At 38.3% G+C, this 19,069-nt stretch overlaps 1 protein-coding gene across 1 annotated transcript in view; it reads right to left on the reverse strand.

The window, feature by feature from the left end:
- LOC139729135 (pleckstrin homology domain-containing family H member 1-like) overlaps positions 1–19,069 on the reverse strand; it is a 113,511-nt gene that overhangs the window by 617 nt on the left and 93,825 nt on the right. The window contains exons 14-25 of the mRNA XM_071640065.1: positions 18,290–18,469; positions 17,348–17,578; positions 16,431–16,598; positions 15,542–15,705; positions 14,539–14,716; positions 13,665–13,820; positions 12,062–12,159; positions 11,189–11,330; positions 8,549–8,697; positions 7,702–7,867; positions 2,104–2,181; positions 1,122–1,265 (exon numbers count right to left, since the gene is read on the reverse strand). Of these exons, the coding sequence (XP_071496166.1) occupies positions 1,122–1,265; positions 2,104–2,181; positions 7,702–7,867; positions 8,549–8,697; positions 11,189–11,330; positions 12,062–12,159; positions 13,665–13,820; positions 14,539–14,716; positions 15,542–15,705; positions 16,431–16,598; positions 17,348–17,578; positions 18,290–18,469 (1,854 nt within the window). The remainder of the gene's footprint in view (positions 1–1,121; positions 1,266–2,103; positions 2,182–7,701; positions 7,868–8,548; positions 8,698–11,188; positions 11,331–12,061; positions 12,160–13,664; positions 13,821–14,538; positions 14,717–15,541; positions 15,706–16,430; positions 16,599–17,347; positions 17,579–18,289; positions 18,470–19,069) is intronic.

Raw genomic sequence — 19,069 nt, forward strand, 5'->3', positions numbered from 1 at the left:
ACTTGATCACTTTAAAATCTCATCACAAGAACAATGTCTAACCATCAAGAGGTGTATTTCAAAAGTCATACAAATCTTTGGGGATTCCAAGAACTTTTGAATGTGCTCACTACATATGACCTACACCCTATCATGAACACTACATATGACCTACACCCTATCAATAAATGATATTTACTGGCATAGTTAAAGAAAGAAGAGTCTCCATTGTCAACCAATCACACACAAAGCTTCCAATGATGAGCGACATGAGAAATATAAGCTGATTCTATGCAGATATGTTCTCTTTTCACAAAAGGCTTTATCTTTTTGAATAGAATGATAAGAAACAAAGCTTTTGCTATAAAGAAGGTTCTATCACCACCACCTGCATTGAATTTCAAGCTAACTCAAGAAATACCTCAATGTGCACTGTTACAGACCTAAAGATCATTTACTTCAATAAAGTCCATGCAATTGTAAAGTAAATGCATTTCTACCAGGGTTCCTGCAACTTTAACAAAATTAAATTCCAGGACTTCTCCATGTAAAATTTTCGATATTCAGGACCCTTTTTCGGATAAACCTTACAAAGACCTAGAGGGGGTGATGTTCAATAAATGGACATTAATTAGATAAATTGTATCCACGTAAAGTGTGGTGTGTATACCTCACTATACTGTCTGTGGTGGATGAGTTGGTCTGACCTTATTTGATGAAATGTTTTCTTCAAAAACATAATAACATTGCATAAACGAAAATCCCGAAAAGGCAAATGATATACAAATTTATCAATTTCCATGACTTTTCCAGGATATATTCATAATTCTGCATTTTCAATGACTTTTCAAGGCCTGGAAAAACATTTTCAAAATACCATGACTATTCCAGGTTTTCCATGACTGCAGGAACCCTGTTACCTATTTACGTATGTCTACATTTATATCTTAAAACTTCTTGGGTTAAAACATTAGGATGAGAAACAGGACAAAACTGAAGTATTCCTGGGAAGTTCCCATGGTGAGAGGCACAATGTTGGTGATTTCAGGTCCACCATGCATCAAATTCTTCCCGGAGTGTGAGGTAGCCATGAAGAGGACAAACAAAAATAAAGTTTGTCTAGGATCTGGAGGATATATCACCTTTGCTTTGGTCATGTCGAACATGAGCTTGTCTGTCGTGAAGTCTGCATCGTCTTCCGTCTGCTTCCTCACTACCAGCATGAAGTCGTCACGGCAACCACCAAATGTAACAATGGACGCCAGAGGATACGAAACCTTGTCCTCCTGGAAATACAAAGAAAAAAACAAACATATACATGTATATATATATATATATATATATATATATATATATACACACACATTTCAAGATGTTGCTTGGGTGACGTGTATTAAACAAACTCAACTTTCAATTGCATCATTTTTCGAATCTTCTGGCATCCTGTTTTTTTTTTGTTTTTTTTAACTTGATTTTAGCATCCTGAGATAGATTGCACTTGATCAGTGAGTACCAGCAACAACAGTTACGAGTTCAGTCAAAAATACCAAAAGCTAGAAATTCAAAGACATCACGATCCATATTACCTACCTACCATTTCCTTGTACAATTTTTTTAAATCATTTGTAATTACTTCCATTCTCTTTTTTTAAATAAGAGATTTCAGATCAACCTAAAAGGCAGAGATTATATCATGGCATGATATTATATGACATATTTTTCACACGGTGAGATACATGTATACCAGAAAGCATATTAAATTATTTGTGTAGGAAATATGAATAATGTACTAAAATTCCTCTTTAATCCTAAAAAGACTGGGGTATTTTAAAGGCTGAAAAAACTGGGGAGGGGGGCCTAAAGCCCCTCCCTCCCCCAAGATCTCGGCTGTTGATTGTCTGATTGCAACCAAATTTGGTGTACACATAGTTCATTATGTTTTGTACATGAATGCATAGTAAAATTAATATTATTACTCTCTTTTTTACTGATATTCTTGATTAATTATGCAAATATGCATTTTTTTGGGAAAATTTTGTTTGTTTTAGGTTTAAAGCAAAAACATTAAAAGATAATACCTCCAGCACCCTAGGTAAATAATATGTGACACGATATTATACTCACAAGTGAATTGAAGTCCAATATACTCAGACCACTCTCATTGACAGTAAGCCACACTCGTTCCTGCTTGCCATACTTGCACTGAAAGAAAAATCAAGGGAATATTTATAAATATTTGATTAAGCTTGCCTACTCGCTTTAACATTGTATTATCTCAGTGTACATGCACTAATTCCACATTTACATAATTCATAGACAATTTCCATTTCACAATTATGATAATACAGTCTGGCTTGATGCCTTTCCTGCCCTTTCGCAAAGATCTCACAATCATCACTATCGAAGCACATCCAGTCACCCTTATTATAAAATCTAGATCAAGATTGATATTGTGGGTTAAACAGTTTATCCAAGGATGTTGCACTCCACAAATTTCACTCGAAATCAGAATCTCCAGTTTCAAAAGTGCAGGGAGAATATTCAATCCAACACAAAGTCAGAAAGTGAAGAATTTGTCTTTGATTTTTTTTAAAGGCATGTATAAGACTTAGTTGCAAGTAGCATCCTGAGTGCTAATAAATATTTGATTTCAAGCTCTTATTTTGACTAGTAAACCACTTAAATCATAACAACTTTGATGATTTGGAATTCAAATCCCTTATTGCGGCTAGATAAATTGTTTAAATTCCAGACAGAAAGGAAGGAGACTTATAAAGCCAATCATCTCTGGAAGTGACGCAAAATGTGGGCAGCCTTCACACACATCATCAGCATAAGTGGTAAGTATTTTACTGGTACATGGCGCATGAATGGTATTAAAGCAATAAGCAGTTCCTAACATGACAAGCCTGATAGATGAGCATTCCATAGATATTCGAGATTTAGCGCTGGAGAATATTCCAAGTTTAAGAAATGTGACATCACAGTTTTTATAAGTCTGACTGACACAAAAGTCTCAGTAGATATCAGAATCTATGTCGACAGTCAAAATTACTTAGTATAGGTTTTGCTTTTAAATATTCAAAGTAATGAATTTAACACATGCCCTGCACATTATCATCAAAGAGTGGTCTTAAAAGAAAAAGGAAAAGCGTAACAGTCATTTACCGTCTTGGAAGAATATTGCATGCTAATAAACATCTTTTAAAACAAAAGATTCTCACTATGATAAGACAATGAAATACTATAAGCTGATTGGTCATTGCCACTGTTGTAACTACTTTAAAAATTGTCAGTTACTATCATAGTATCTTAATCAAGCAAAAGATGTTCAGTTTATCATTCATGACAAGGGAAGGATATGTACCAATGAGACCTTACAAATTTGCCAGTGGTGTGAATTTTTCAGTTGAAATCTGTAACCTTAACTGACCCCTATGTCAACATGACATTTGCAGAGGTACTTAATCCTAACTAGGCCGGGGGGCCCTCCCCCCTCGACGTTCCGCGCGATGCATCGCTGTCGCGAGAAGCTATCGCCGTGCCGTTTCATGACTTTTTTCTTTCAAATCTCCCGCATCTTTTGACACCAAATTTGCGATGCCCGGTTGCGCGGTTGCGAAGTTGCGCATAAATATGTACGTGCATGTCAGACCAAAAATTGCTAAAAAACATGAATTCGTGTACAATTTCAATGCAAACTGTGCTTACAGGCAAATTTCATAAAAGCATGATTATTTGGGGGTCTTATTGATTAAAATCAATTAATAACATATTTTCTTGTTCGGAACAATGTCGCGGACAAATTTCATCGAAAAAACAATGAAAAACATAAAGTCCAAAAACAAGGAAATACATAAGAAATTCAAAAAACAATAAAATACTTCAGAAATTTTTTCTGATGGCACAATTTTTTTCGCTTACATTTGCTAAGGACACTAAAAAAAATATTTACACAAAAAATGTGCCTGTTTTGAGCTTTATTTAGTGATTTATACCAAATTGTCCGATTTCATGCATCATTATGCATAAATTAGCATAATTTAGCATAAATTATAATTTTTGTAAAAAGTAACTTCATGGTACTGTAGATTACATCATAGGCAATGTGTGCGCCAATTTTTGTCGCGATCGCACGGTCGAGATCTGGGGGGGGGGGGGGGGGCCTGGGAGACTCCCCCCCCGGCTCTATCATCTACCTAAATAGCCCGGCCTAGTTAGGGTTAAAACAACCATATCAATTCCCTCGCCATGCAAGTACTTCAGAAACAATACCACATGTATTCTAGCAACAAGAGTTCAAAGTGCATGATAACATGCATTTGGCTTTTAATGATGTGGGATGACACTCACATATTTCATGCCCCCCCCCCCCCCCATTTTTACATATTTCATATTCATGCTGTAAAATGTTTCTCACAACAGTATGGGTTTCTCACTAGCACTATAAATAGGCATGCACTGCAGCACTCGGTCTACTTTGCCAGATGAAGGCTAGCAGATTTTGTGGCCGAAACGTCATAATCATTTTTCGTGTTACCTCGTTTTGTGAGACAGAAGATTAGCTTTATTTCCTTCTGTTTCTCACAATATTGTCATGTTTTCTGTGACGTATTAAGAGCATATTGAGATTCATACTGCACTATTACATCTCATAAAATATAATGGGTTGTAGCAGGGTGAGAGAGTTATATTCATATTCAATTAATAAATAATCTATGCAGTTAGTACATAAATGAAACAAGGCAGACTCATGCTGGAAAAGCAAGATGGAAAATGCAAGTTAGGATCTCAAACTGCACATGTGACCCATCACCATGACAACCCAGACATACAGTCCCAGGCATCAAAGTCGGAAAAACTGCAAGCCGACTCTGGCAATACATTAGGAGTTTTTAGATGTGTCAAAAATTCAAAAGTGTCACATCTGAACTTATTCAGATGTTCACCATGAAGAATTTGTAGGGATTTGAAATTTGTTACCCTGCTGTTTTAAGTTGACATACTTTGTGCTCAACTGCAACTTCACATCACAGTCAATTTTCTCAAAAACTCAGTTTGTCTAGCAGCCTGCTTTCTCACTATTCCTGAAATGAAAATTTGGAAGTGAAGCAGGGCTGGTCATATTTCATCACAAAGCTTCAAATCCAGAGATTTTGTCATACTGGCATCAGAAAATAAATTTCTGGTGACTTTGGATTTCACGGTGACAGGCCATACGTGGAAAAATGGAAGAAATATTACTGAACCACAGGCGAAGTTAATGAGAAAATATGTTGCAAAGGAGGTCTCCAAAACAACATCATGCTAGTCTGTTTTCTTTCCTTGATGAAAGTCAGACAAAGCCATCTTTTGTCTGATTTCATTTATTTCATTTTTATTTTCTATTTTTCTTACGCATCGACAGATATATACATTTGACAGTTTGACAGTTTCGTAATTTGAAAAAAATTACCATAGGATGCATTTTCATGTTTGAAATGGGCAGAAAAGAATTCCCTTGCTACAAATCTTTTTACTGCATAGGTGGATTAGACAAAGAATTAGCATGGGTGGATTAGACAAAGAATTAGCAGATAGTAGGCACAATATAGCAGCCATCCATTTCCTTAGCTAGAATTTGATTCAAATTCCATCTCCCCTTAGTCTCAAAGAATCATTGATGAATCATTTTCAATATCTTACTCTACCATACTTAACCAAAACACTTCTTGTTTGTCATAAACTTTTTATGTCCAATCTTTTTTTCTTACTGATACTCAAGAAAACATCTGTTCAATATGAAATAGATGTTCACATATTCCTTTTGCTACAACTACTAGTATTGCAAAAGGGCAATTCAGCAGTATAGAAAACATCACTCAATCATTAAAGACTCACTGACAAATAGAGCCCTAAATGGCACAACCTTTGAAAGGGCAACTGACGCAAATTAGAATACAGCATATAGGCACTTTGGCCTATTTCTGGACACAAATCCACTAGATAGATACCATTAGAATTGTTTGTGGCTTCAGTAATTACTGAGATGTATTTGCTTTGGGGACAGGTAAGTGCAGCTCATTTATAACTGATGGGGACATGGTCTTTAATGCAGGCACTAGAGTGACACTAACAGACTGTTCAAAACATCTGGATATGACCAAAATCCCCAGCAGACAATGGAAACATATAAAGAAGCCATAATCTGAAATGTCATTTTGCTGATATTTGTCCTTGTATCTAGAGATACGCCCTTCTGCCATATCTTTCAACACTCTATTTGTGTAAATTCAGGGCTGTATCTACAGATGCTTCTTCATGCCCAATCAAGATTTTAAAAAAAAGAAATAAAATGCTACAAGGGTACAAGGAGATAGCGCAAAATATCTTAAAAAAGAAGAAGCATGTTTATAAGAATTGGCTGAAAAACATCTGGGCCTTCAAAACAGTGACTGGCAAAAACCGACATTAAAGATTTTCACCCTTACTAGGCCCTTTTATCAAAACACAGCTGCAATAGACCAGTTTACTAAGATATTCAAATTTATGCATACCTTTATAACATGCACTTTTCCCTGAAAAAGAGCATGCTTGCCAAACATAGCTGCAACTATTGAGTGCATTCTAAGTATTAAATTGCATCGAGTCATATTTGGGTGAATGGAATATCCTGTTACCACGTCCTCAGAGGAAAAATATCCATGCATACGAATATACAAGGAAACTGGCACCATTAAATTGGTAAAAATATCATTCCAATATGATGTTCTTTAGAGAAATACAATGACAATAAGTAGCCATCATAAATACACAGCTTTGAGTTACATGTATGCGAATGAAAAAGTAAAGGGAGATATTAGTATGTTACATGGAAATTGAATGACAGAGTATGATATTTAAAGGGAAACTCCACTTTATGCCCATTACCATTTGAGGGGGGAAGTGTGAGGTCGATCAAAAAGACATTTCTTTACAGTTTGATCCAAACTGGCCAACAAACAGGACATATCTGGATGTTTCAAAGTTTCTCATGTTCTGAGAAAAAGGAACACAGTAGTCATACATTAAGAAAATTAGATGAGGATTGAAGTGAAGCCCTCTTGAGCGTTCATCTCACTTGCACACAAATCTTCACTCAATATCCTTTCTAAAAATGATTTACAAAGTCATGAAATAAATTTCACCAAAAAAAAATACTAAATCCTTCTATGTAAGTACACCATTATGTTGTCATGATTAAACTGTGATGACTTTATCTTACAGTATACTTGCTAAACTAAAGCCAAATTCAGTTCAGAAATGATTTTTTGAAGTACAAAATAACTGACAAAGATAAAATGGCCAATTTGTATTTAATGGTCAACATCACTGAATCATAAAGACATATGGAACTAAACAGTCTTTATTTTTAGTCCGGTTAGATTCTGGTGACTTTTACTGTTTTGCCCGTTAGACTTTACTGTAGCCATCACATGAAAATTTGGACGTGGAGTGAGTTTCTCTTTAAACATAAGTGTGTTAAAATGGAGCATGGTTACAAACGGCATTCTCTGCAACTATTCTCCCGAAGCCAAGCAGTCACCATGGTAGCCCCGCAGGTGTCAGCGTACGGGGAGCCCTCTATCTACGCCGCTTGAACATTTCCCGCAAGATGCTGCGATGACGGATGTCAGTCAGCGAGGCAAAAAAAAAAAAAAAGGGTCAGAAAGGGAGCATCAAACAAACAAGAAAACACCCTACCTCAATGTTGAGAAAAGTGCCAAAGGAGAGACTCACAGTGGCGGGAATGACGTAGGCCCCGAAGTGTTTCCACTTCCGGAGCACAGTGAGGTAGATACGCACACACTCCGTCTGGCTGCGACCTCGCAGTTCCAGCCACTTCTCGCAGATTTTCTGCTTCAGTTTTCTGTGGGTAAACAAAGGGTAAGCGTTAGAAGAAAAGAAGCATTCAAACACTCCACATTACAAGCAGGATCACCTGAAAGAAGAACTGACAAAAGCACTTGAAAGATCAAGACATTTAAAAAAATATGGATTAAATTTTGGCAATTTTATGTCTTCTGAATGTAACTATACTATGCTCTTATTCCATAAATCCCATTGATGCGATCCACAAAATAAACAGTTCCCAGCAAAGCACTTGCAAATTTGCTTTGATTTTACTTTGAAAATATTCTGCTGATCAGCTTTGAATACTTGATTGCAAGGTATACTCTAACCTTTATTGTATACCACGGACAGAACTAAAATAATTGTGACCCTATGTTTTCAACATGTCAAACCATTATCCCTTGTATGACAATTATGATTGTGTGAGAAATATCGAACAGAATACCTGTGATTACAGGATTATGCACTATCCACTCAATCCAAATAAATGGATACTTTAATACAAATTCTGAGACTTCTCACAGCAGAAGATGTGAACAGTTTGACAAGAGATTGTTGGGCAAAAACTTTCGTGATGCCAGACAAAGCAAAACTTTGGGTCAGTTTAGAAGTCAGGCAGATGAGACCTTTCACATCTTTCATCATTCTCTCCCACCCTTCCCCCACCCCTTCCAAATATGGGTGGCCCACCTCTCACCTTCTTTCGTTTTCTGCGGCCGGCTGGTACCTGACTGGGTAGAACCTCTCCAGGACGGAGTCTGCGCTCTGGGAGGAGAGTGAGCTGGTGGACCCACCGGTCGAACCAAGGTCGGACGTGGACGCACATTTGCAGTCCCCGTGGTCAATCTAGTTGTGAGGACCGAGCCAAGAGGAAGAGAGTAGAGGTTCTAATCATAATCACAGTCGATCTGTGCCTTTGAATGTTTCTACAACAGATATATGGGGCTATAAAAAGGCTGTTGATCATCATCATCATCACCTTCTGACCGTACCCAGGTGAGAGGATTAAAGTAGGAAGTCTGGGAATCTCATCTGTTTGTCAGATATTCCTTAGACAGCTGTAATACTAAGGGGTACTAGCAAAAACAAGACTTTGAGCAGAACCCCAGGCCTACCTCTGTTGTCTGGTTTGGTTTGGTTTATTTCTGCATTATTTTTCTCCTAGAACATTGAAAAATCCATACAAATTGATACATAGTATGCCAAAAAAAAAAGAGAGTAGAAACATAGATATCAATACATGAATTGTCAATTTCATACCAACATTGTCCCTAATACATATATATTCAAAGCAACCTTATAATGCATGCGGTAGTCGTATGTGAAAAAAAAAGGAGAAATCAATACAGCAGACCATCATGATGTTGTGAGAAGACTACTAGTGCAGTAGGGTTGGACCTACTACTCATCGACCGCCTAATGTTTATTTGCTTGATAAGAATATTTAACACTGAAATTCACGTAAAAAACTTGACCTACGTGATTGAGAAAATCCAGCACTATCAAATGCCGTTGTTCCCTTTTCGATTTGAAGTTTCAGTGTAAAAATATCGCCGTCGAACTTGCGTGGCCTCGTTTCAGCTCCCCGCGGTAACGCTCCTTATTGAGATCGACCGCTGTTTTTGCATTGACAATGCACGCAAACCGAGTTGTATTTAACACTGTGTTGTACGAAGCTTTTGACAAACTTCCATAGACATTACATCATGATTCGGTGAAAATATTCATTCGAAATTTTGTCCTTGATTAAAACCATTAATAAACAGTGAATTTTCGCGTTTTCCCACACCATCCTCATCGAAAGTCAAAGCCAATCCATTTTTATGTGCTTTGCGCGCAGTGAAGTGCGTACTAAGCGTTTTGTGCGCCAATATTACGCGGTCGGTTTAAAAAAGGGTGGTCAATATGTAGTAGGGCTACCATACTCCACAGCAACTTGGAAAATGAAATCAGGTTAAGTGGTCCCACTCATGGGAAATAATGCAGTGGTTATTCTTTCATCCATCATATATTGAGCAAAAGAAGACAACATGTACTGTCAAAGACCTTAAGCATGTCACAGTCATGAGAAGTAAGCAGTAAGTTGTCTTCACAGCTGGTTAACAAGTTGAGGACAGTTTGATTTTGCTACAACACGCATTTTCCATAGACCCTTGCCCAAGTATACTCGGGACTCGTCCTCAACAGGTTAAAGACTGATCTTGGAAAAGTTTGCCTTCACAAGGTATTACTACAGCACTACAAAACACAACACTCACTGATGCAGGTTTTGCCCCATTGCAAGCCCAGCAGACAAAACTTCAAAGTGTATCAAATATTGTACATACTGCTTCAAGTATAACGCTACTCAGACAGTGTTTTGGATTCTGTTGTTGTTATTTTTCAATGTAGCTTGAAGATGACTATGAATGCTGCCAAAACGTCTAGAGTAAAATATCCCGTTTGCGGCAGTTTAAGCATTGTTAAGGGTTTTTCCAACTTGTAAACAAATCAGGCAAATTATTTTCAACCATTTCATATATCATAGACAAGATTATTCATCAACGCAATTGTTTTCGTAAAAGAAATTAACCATTGACCAACGCAGTTTTCATGATTTACCAGGGCAAAACCCGGCACAATTTTCGCCGATAAGGGCGATATGCGACGTAGTATTTCTGCTTGCGGCACGATGTACAATCCCTATGCAATACGCGCGTGCTCCGCGATCTTTAGCTGAAACGCCTTCACATGTCTCGCGAACATTGCGTAAGCGCCAATTCCCATTGCGAAAGCACGTGAAAATAGCGTGCGCACATGCATTGGCCGCAAACAAGATCGCAATTCTGGCGGTGTTGTTGATGTCTTTCTCGTGTTTTTACCGTTTTTTTCGATGGTAACATCCACTTTCCGAAAAAAATGGCGGCCCACATCGGCTCGCGAAAGTTCTATTTTACGTGAGGATGTGTTTTCAAAATCCATGAACATCGAGAAAACGACAAAAAAATCCAGTTTCTTGGACCATTGTTTCTTAACTGTTATGTTAAGAAGTACCGAAAATTTCATTTTGGATGCGATATGTTGTCATTTCGGTGAGAAAATTTCACTTTCGTCAGAGATTGTGCCCATTTTATCGGTTGGTTTTTGTTGATTGCTAGTGTGTTAGTATATGTGTAGTGTGCATGTAACAGTGCAGTGGTGTGTTTAGCGGTATATTAGCGTGTATGTTGTACCTGCCGCGAACGGCTGCACGGCCGCTTACTGACGCAGTTACTCTACACACTGACACAATAGGGCTCACTACTACTGGCATTACTGATGGTTCGAGAAGAAAAAAGTGGTCACACGACAGACGTACCTGAGCCATGAGCGATGCCAGCTCTACCGCCATCTCCTTGCTAACGGGAAACCTGCCGGCCACGAGGTCGGCGTTGACCTGGTACGCCAGCAGCAGACGCTCCCTGTCCGTCTCATTCTGGCAACCATGACGATGGTACTCCCTGCGGAAAAGTTTTGTGATGAGACAAACATTCTAGCATGAATACAGATGAAAGCTTGCAGCATGGCAGCTCATGTCTGCTAAGCATACAAGAGCACGTAATCTTTCAAACACAAGACCATTAAAAAAAACAATGTTTGTATACCTTACACCACATATGACACTGCACACCACAAACTTTGATGAATATGGATCAATCATTGTTGATTGATGGGACATAAAAAATACAATGGTCAGAAAAAAAAGAAAACATCTTTTCAATGTTTGCACACAAAAACTGCCATTAATACTAAAGCTTTCATCATATCGGACATTTTGAAATATGCTATGACTGCCATGGAAAACTACAAACTAAACAGATGCATAAAATATCAGCTCTTTTTCTCTATCCATTTTATAACAGAGCTTTATAGCATTATGAATTCATATTGAAACCTTCGAGGACCTTGTTTCATAATGCTGCCTACAACCATCATTATACACTTCATTTGAAAAAAAAAAACAGAAATGTAAACAACTCAAACTTCAACAGGTCTTGTAATTATTTGCAACTCAAATTCCACACAGATGCCACGGGCAACTGACCAATAATTCTCCCAGCTCACTGGTTGGTAGCCAGCTGGTAGAGAGGCAACCAACTGCCAATCATTGTAAATTACAAACTGTTGTTGAGAAGGTTTATGAGAGCTATGCTGAGGTCCATGGAAGTCTGGACCAAGGGATTCAACTGACCGGTGTCTGTACGTGAGTCTGATAAGTCTCGATCCGTCCTTCTTGCCTGCCTTGGACTCCTTCGCTGCCTGCTCCCACTTGGACACGACGTCACAGATCTGGCCCAGAGAGGGAAGACCATTTTTCATCCGTTAGTTCCTTCACTTTCTCTTCTCTCCTTTTCTTTTCTTTTGTTTTCTTTGTGAAATACATGAATTACTATGAATATTGTCTTTCTCTTCCCTCTCTCTCTTTTTATTCCTTTCCTTCCTTCTTCTTTCTCTTCCCCTCTCTATTCTTCCTTTTTTTTTTCTAGCATTTTCTTTTCTCAGTGGCATCCTTTCTTCTTCTATCCTTCATCTTTTAATCTCTCTTCAATATTGTTTGTTTGTTTTGTTTAATAGATACTTTATTTTCTGCAAATCAAGAAATCAATCAGCAAATCAATATACATAAGGCACATAATCATGAACATGTGGGAAATATACAAAATAAATTCAAAACAGAGTCGTTTGACTTGCGTAAACAAAGATATAAAAGGTAATTAATGATACAATATACAGTATGCATGTCTATGCAGCGGGGATTACAACAATTATGATTATGGAGCGATTATGCAGAGGGCTGTCATTGTAAGCATAGCTTGAAAAGATGGCCGGCCAGAGGAAAAGGTAGGGACGTATACTAGTTTCGTAATAATACAATACAATACAATACAAATTCTAAATTACCATATATATGTGTCAGAAATATCTAGATATCTATTCTTAATTATTTTGTTCTTATCAATATCTTGAGCGAATTACGGAATGCATGACTAAGCAATTTTATTATTTTCTATGTATCACATCTGAATCATGAATGTAAATGACTTGTTTGATTTTCACCTGGATGGCAAATATCTTCTTCTTCTTTTTTCATGATTTTCTCGCAGGAAATGACTAAAATTAACATTGAAGTGGATCAACTTTTCTGATAAACAAACAACGAAATAAACTAGATGCTCTTTTCTGTACACTGCATTAATAAGCCGAATATGTTTTCTCTAGTTACAAGCTACATTTTATCTCACAAAAGAGTTCCCATTTCCTAATATAAAATTAGAAAATACTTCATTAACATCTACGATTTACATGAAAACATTCTTCAAATGCAGCAGGACCTCGCTGCATGTTTATGAAATAGTTCAGCCATAACTGACCAAAGCTCTCGACTAAATATGTCGACAAAGATGAAAACAATGGCTTAAATTTCCAAATTGCAAAATCCATGGACATCATGTTTAGACACCTTTCTACATTATCACATTTTCTTGAATAGCAAAATCAATTTGCTGACAGAGCACTATTAATTCATTCAAGCGTATGGCACAATGTGCCTGGTTGATATCGCTTGCTGACTATTGCTAGTCACCTGGGGCAAACCACGAGGGGTTGTCATCATTCACCAGTTTTCTTGTGTGGGTGAGTAGGGGGACCATTTCACTGAGTTAGCACCCTGCTCTTTGCAATGAATAAATGAAGTGGGATCTGTTACGTGTGTGAGTTGTGGCTTACTCACACATTGGACCTCCATTTAATGTCCTATCCAAGGGACAGGGAGCAATACTGGGAAGAGTTCTTACCTTGACATTGGTCGGTAGGCAGTGCTTGAGTTGCCTGCTGCTAGGATCGTCAGCAAAGAGAGCGAAACCAGAGTCCTCTTCTGTCCTCATGCCGCTGTGATGGTTCAACTGACGCAGGAATTCCTTCACCGTCATCGAACTATCAAAGCCAACAACCTAACGAAAGACAAAGCAATGCACAAAAAGATGATCAATACCTTGCACCTCTTCTGTTTTTTTTTGTTTTTTTTGGTTGGTTTGCTTCATTATTCAAGAAAGGATTCAAGTTCTGCATTTTAGGCATGTAATACCTGATAGATACATTACAGCAAAATATCAGCATAAAATTAATTCACAGCACAAGGAGACAAAATTAATGTAACAATGTACATAGGTGGCAATCAATGATTTACACCAAGCAAAAATGCATGATTTGTCAAGAAAACTCTCAATCAATATAAACCTTAATTTTTTAAAAACTCATGTCCATCCAATTGATAAACCCCTTAAAGGAATTCCGCTCTAGTATTTGTGATGTATTTCACATTTCCCAAGCAGTAACTATCACTGAACCTCCTTTCTCTTGACTAACTTCTGTATATGTTGAATATTTTGCGAGGTTTTTATTTTCACGAATATCCCGAATCTAATGCTATTCGCAAATTTGAAAACACGCAAGAATATTAACTCTGATTCCAACATGAATGTGACATGCACGGACACGTTTTTCCATTTAGTACTGTATTCCACAACCGCTTATCTAACCACTTGCAAAATTGTCGGGAAGTCATGATTCGCGAAAAATTTGACCTGCTAAATATATGGCACATATACATATAGTATAAGAAATATTACAGATGGCCAAGATAAGGGAGGGGGGTGGAGGGAGCTTCACCTGGTACGTGTCATTTGCAAAGTGGACTGGAATGCTGATTGGTTTGGAGTGATAGTACGGATGCCTCTGGACAATGGACAGGACCTCCAGCCGAGATGGTCTGGCCTCCCTCTTGCCGTTCCTATTGGTCCGTTCCACTGACCGCTGGCAGAAGATGGCGTACTTCCCTATCTCTGTCCTGGGAAGAGGAAGAGCATCAGTGCATGACTGGATTAACTCTATGGGTGCTTGGAGTGTTGAGTGGCATTGTACACATTTTTCAAAGTTCCCGGCACAGAAAGCATCAATGAATCACTGGGATGCCATATTTCACAAGTTGTTTTTTTTTTTTATAATCACAAATGATCTTTGTTATTACCTGTAATGTGAATGCATTTCAACAAATATTCCAACTCTCACAATGAATTCCACTCTACATTCAAGCTAACTTCAAACTGAATTCTATCAATCATACTTAACAGTGACAGGCTTATTGTAATCGATCAAAAATATACAAAAAAAAGAAAAACAAAAGACAACCAGACACAGGATTATATGAATGCATGAAATGGAGACAATGGATGCAAGGACATGGAGGCAAGGCTAGGCAATAATATCAACTCTTTGATTGGTGTGTTCACTGAAAATTTCATAAATCATTATCTCCCCCCCCCCCCCCCACCCCCAAATGCTTCAATAACAGCACCTCCCCCTATTAAGAGGGGGCCACTGAAGGAGCGTTCACGTCGCGGTCCCTGTCAGGTGTTTTCCACTTGCGAATCCTTCAACCACACTACGCTATCAACAGTTATCCCCTATTAAGAGCCATCATTACCACATGATTACATCTTGGCAGTAAATGTGACTCAAATAATTGTAGTTTTATCCTTCATTCTTCTACCCTCATCCCCCCCCCAAAAAAAACATAAACATTGCATATACTTTGTATTTCTGGTGTTCTGCCCCCTTTGGTGTATCCGTGCACATTTTAATATCGAAGAGGAGCGCAGTGGAGAGGACTTACTTGGTGTCGGCGAATCTCTCCAGGTGTCTGCGGAGGAGCCACATGAACTGGTGGGAAGGGAGGAAGAGTTGACACATCATGGCCAGGAGCTGCCAGGCTTGGCTGACCGTGTGCTCGCCGCCCGCTGACCGCTGGTCCCTGGTCCGAGGACTCTCCTCTCCACTCTGAATGGGATGGGAAGAGGTGGGGAGGGGGCGAAAGAATGATAAATCCAAAATCAAATTCTCCAATTTTCTTTTTTAATAAAAGCATTTCAAGCACACACTCATGATGTGTGGTCTGCGGCATTTTTCCCTTTGCAAATATTTCTTTTAAATGGAAGAAAGATATATTCTGAGGGGTGAAGGTTCAGGTGTGAGTTTCTTCAATTTGTCTCCCTCTACAAATTAAAGTTGTGATCTTAACAAATTCAATTTGTAGAGGGAGACAAATTGAAGAAACTTGCACCTGAATATTTCTTTTCTTTGACATCTGATTTGTCTTCATTCATGACAAATTTGCAAGTTCTGTTTACATTGTTTTTCTGTTGTCATTAATGTTGAAAAAAAAAATCATCAGTGATGTTACTTTGAAATATAATGTTGGAAAATGCAGAAATAAAACCAACCAACCAACCAACCAACCAACCAACCAACCAACCAACCAACCAACCAAACACACAAACAAACAAAAAGAAAAAGTCCAAAATAATGGTTTGATACTTCATCATGAGACATTTCAATATTTTAAACATCATCTCCTACAAAAGATATGATGTAGTACTACAATTTGAGAAAAGCAGTATTTTTCCATGAAACCTGCAGTATTTTGGGAGAAAATAGTATGGAATACTGCCAAAAAAAAAAAAAAAAGGTAATAGTTGGCATCTCTGAGACATGTAACAACTTACCGCTGAAGGCAGTGCTGAGCTGTGGTTGGTCTGCTTGATCACCTGACAGTACATCTCGTTCTGGAGCTCCGTGTGTGACAGGCCCGTCTGCAATGCATTCTGGGCCAGGTTGACGTGATAGTCGACTGCAGGCATGTCCAGGGAGGCACTGATAAATAGATTACATGTCTGTGGGCAAAGAAAGAATAAACATGAACATGAGAGAGAGCAACTGCCTGAGGCATTTTAAAAAAAGGTCAAATACAAGTCAGCTCTAACTGAGCTATAAATAATAACAATCCACAATATGATAAGATATTGCGACGATGCACAGTTAAAAGGACGAATAAAACTGGATTTAGACTGCGATGAGGGAACTTAGCCCCTCGTGCAAAACGTGCGAAGAAGCGATATGACTGCGCGCGCGTTGAGCGGGCTCTCACTGTGAGTTCTTGCGTAAACTCACGAAATAAAATATATATTAAAATATATCAAGAAGTATAATCCTACATAATGGCATGCAAAAGGATACCTAAATACATTTTTGAATGCACATGATAATGTCTTATTGAAAAAAAAAAACCCACATGGAATTGTAGTAGTGTAGTTCTCAGTTGTATAACAGTATGAATGTGTCATTTTGCATCATGTGATCAAAGCACATACCCAGTAAAATACGATTTATTCATTGTAAAGATTGGTTTAAAATAAAAATTGTCAAAATTTCGTGGCTAATCCTTCCTTGAAGGGAGAAAGCAACACTAAATCTCCTGCAGTTGTCATCAACATTTAAAATGCCAGCTAATATTTCAAGCAACAACTCATTTCTCCTGTTTTTCAAAAATCATAGAAGCTTCTCATCCTTTATCATTGTTTAGCCGACGATACCCAAATTTCCTCTTGACTTTGCCACAGCACGTGTTCGAAAACTGGGTTACCTTGCTAAACTTGACCGCCTCCCGACTGAGGGCGTCCGACAGGAGGGTCGTCAGGGGGCGGTCGCGGCTCTCTTTGGAGAAGACCATGGCGGGGTGCTTCCAGAGGGGGCTGGCCAAGGGGCTGTCCGTGCTCATCAGCTTCTTGACGATGCTCTCGAACTCTGTGCCACCATCCGGAGAGTTGCCACCACTCCCGCCACTGGCAACCATCAGGTGGTATAACCAGGAGTCCTTGGAGGGGGGGGGGGAGGAAAGAGGGTTTATTAGTTTTTTGTTTGCAGAAAAATGCACGGCTCATTAAGTTTCATTTTCTATGTATATGTTCATATGTCTTTTAGGTGTGTTTCTTTGTTAGTCTGTCTGCGGGAGTGCAGCTAAGATGTGCCACTGGGAATAAAATTATGAGGATGAGTAAAAACTATGAAGATGAGTAACATGTCATGAGAAATCCATCAAATCACTGCTCTTTCTTGTAGGTTTTGGCAAAGATCAAAACATGGAAATCCAATAAAAATTAGGAAAAAGAAACACTTAGAAATGACAGTGACTTCTCTGCTTGGTATACAGAATACACTGATTAAAACATTTCGCTGTTTCTATTTGTAAACTCTTCAAAGTTTTCGGATTATGATATCTATCACAAATAGATATCATGTCATAGCAATTTACTGTGTACGCCATGTATTTTACAAGTCTAAATTTTCGCGAATCAGGAATTCCCGATGATTTCGCTAGTGGTTAAATTCGCGATCATGGAGTCCTGTACTGAACGGAGATATGTACACGCGTACGTAACATTCACATCGGAGATCAGAGTCAATATTTTCGTGTGTCTTTAATTTCACGAATAGCACCCGACTTGCGAAATTCGCGAAAATAAAAACCTCGCAAAATATTCGGCGTATACAGTAGATATCTGTAAAAAAATTGTTCTTCCCTTACCTTTTCCTCCTGTGAGGTGAAGTTGAGGAAAGTGGTGCTCTGCTTCTCTGGCTTCTTGGAGATGATGGAGAGGGTGAACTTGGTGGGCTCCGACCTGTCGTCTCCCTCATCATCGGACACCGCCGACTGGTCCACCTCAGCTACGGAAGCTTCTCTCATGTCTATGGTGCCAAGTGCAGACTACAGCAGCAAAGCAAAGACATCGCATATTATTGCAAATCTATTCTTTGTTCTCAGCTTGACATAGAATATGTCTACTTATCTCTCTCTCTCTCTTTCTCTCTCTCCACATATCAATCTATTTATTCATTTATCTACCTATTTGTCAATCTTTCTATCTCTATGTCCCCATTTCTCTTTGTTGAACTTTCTATTCATCTATTTGTCTATCTACCTCTACATCTGCTAACCTATTTATATATTTCTATAGCTTTCTATCTATATTTCTCCGCCAATTTATCTGTCTATGTACGTACAAATATTCATATAACCACATGAGCATTTTCAAAAGATACAACTTTCTTTGAGACTATGAAGTGGTGAACAAGGTATCTGACTTCTTTGATGGCAACAAACAGTAATATCAGGCCTACACCACATCACTAGAAAACTATTAAAAAAAGCCTAATGGACTTTTAAAAATTCCCAAATCAGGAAAACTTTTATATTTTCTTTTCAGGATATAAAGCGATATACAGTCAAACCTGTCTATAGCAGCCACACAAGGAAGACCCAAAAAAAATGTGGACATCAAGAGGTGGCAAGGTGTAGACATGGTCT

The sequence above is a fragment of the Diadema antillarum genome, unplaced genomic scaffold (assembly GCF_040938485.1).
Source record: "Diadema antillarum isolate AM-2024a unplaced genomic scaffold, OU_Dant_1.0 seq00000218_RagTag, whole genome shotgun sequence".
Taxonomy (NCBI): Eukaryota; Metazoa; Echinodermata; class Echinoidea; order Diadematoida; family Diadematidae; genus Diadema; species Diadema antillarum.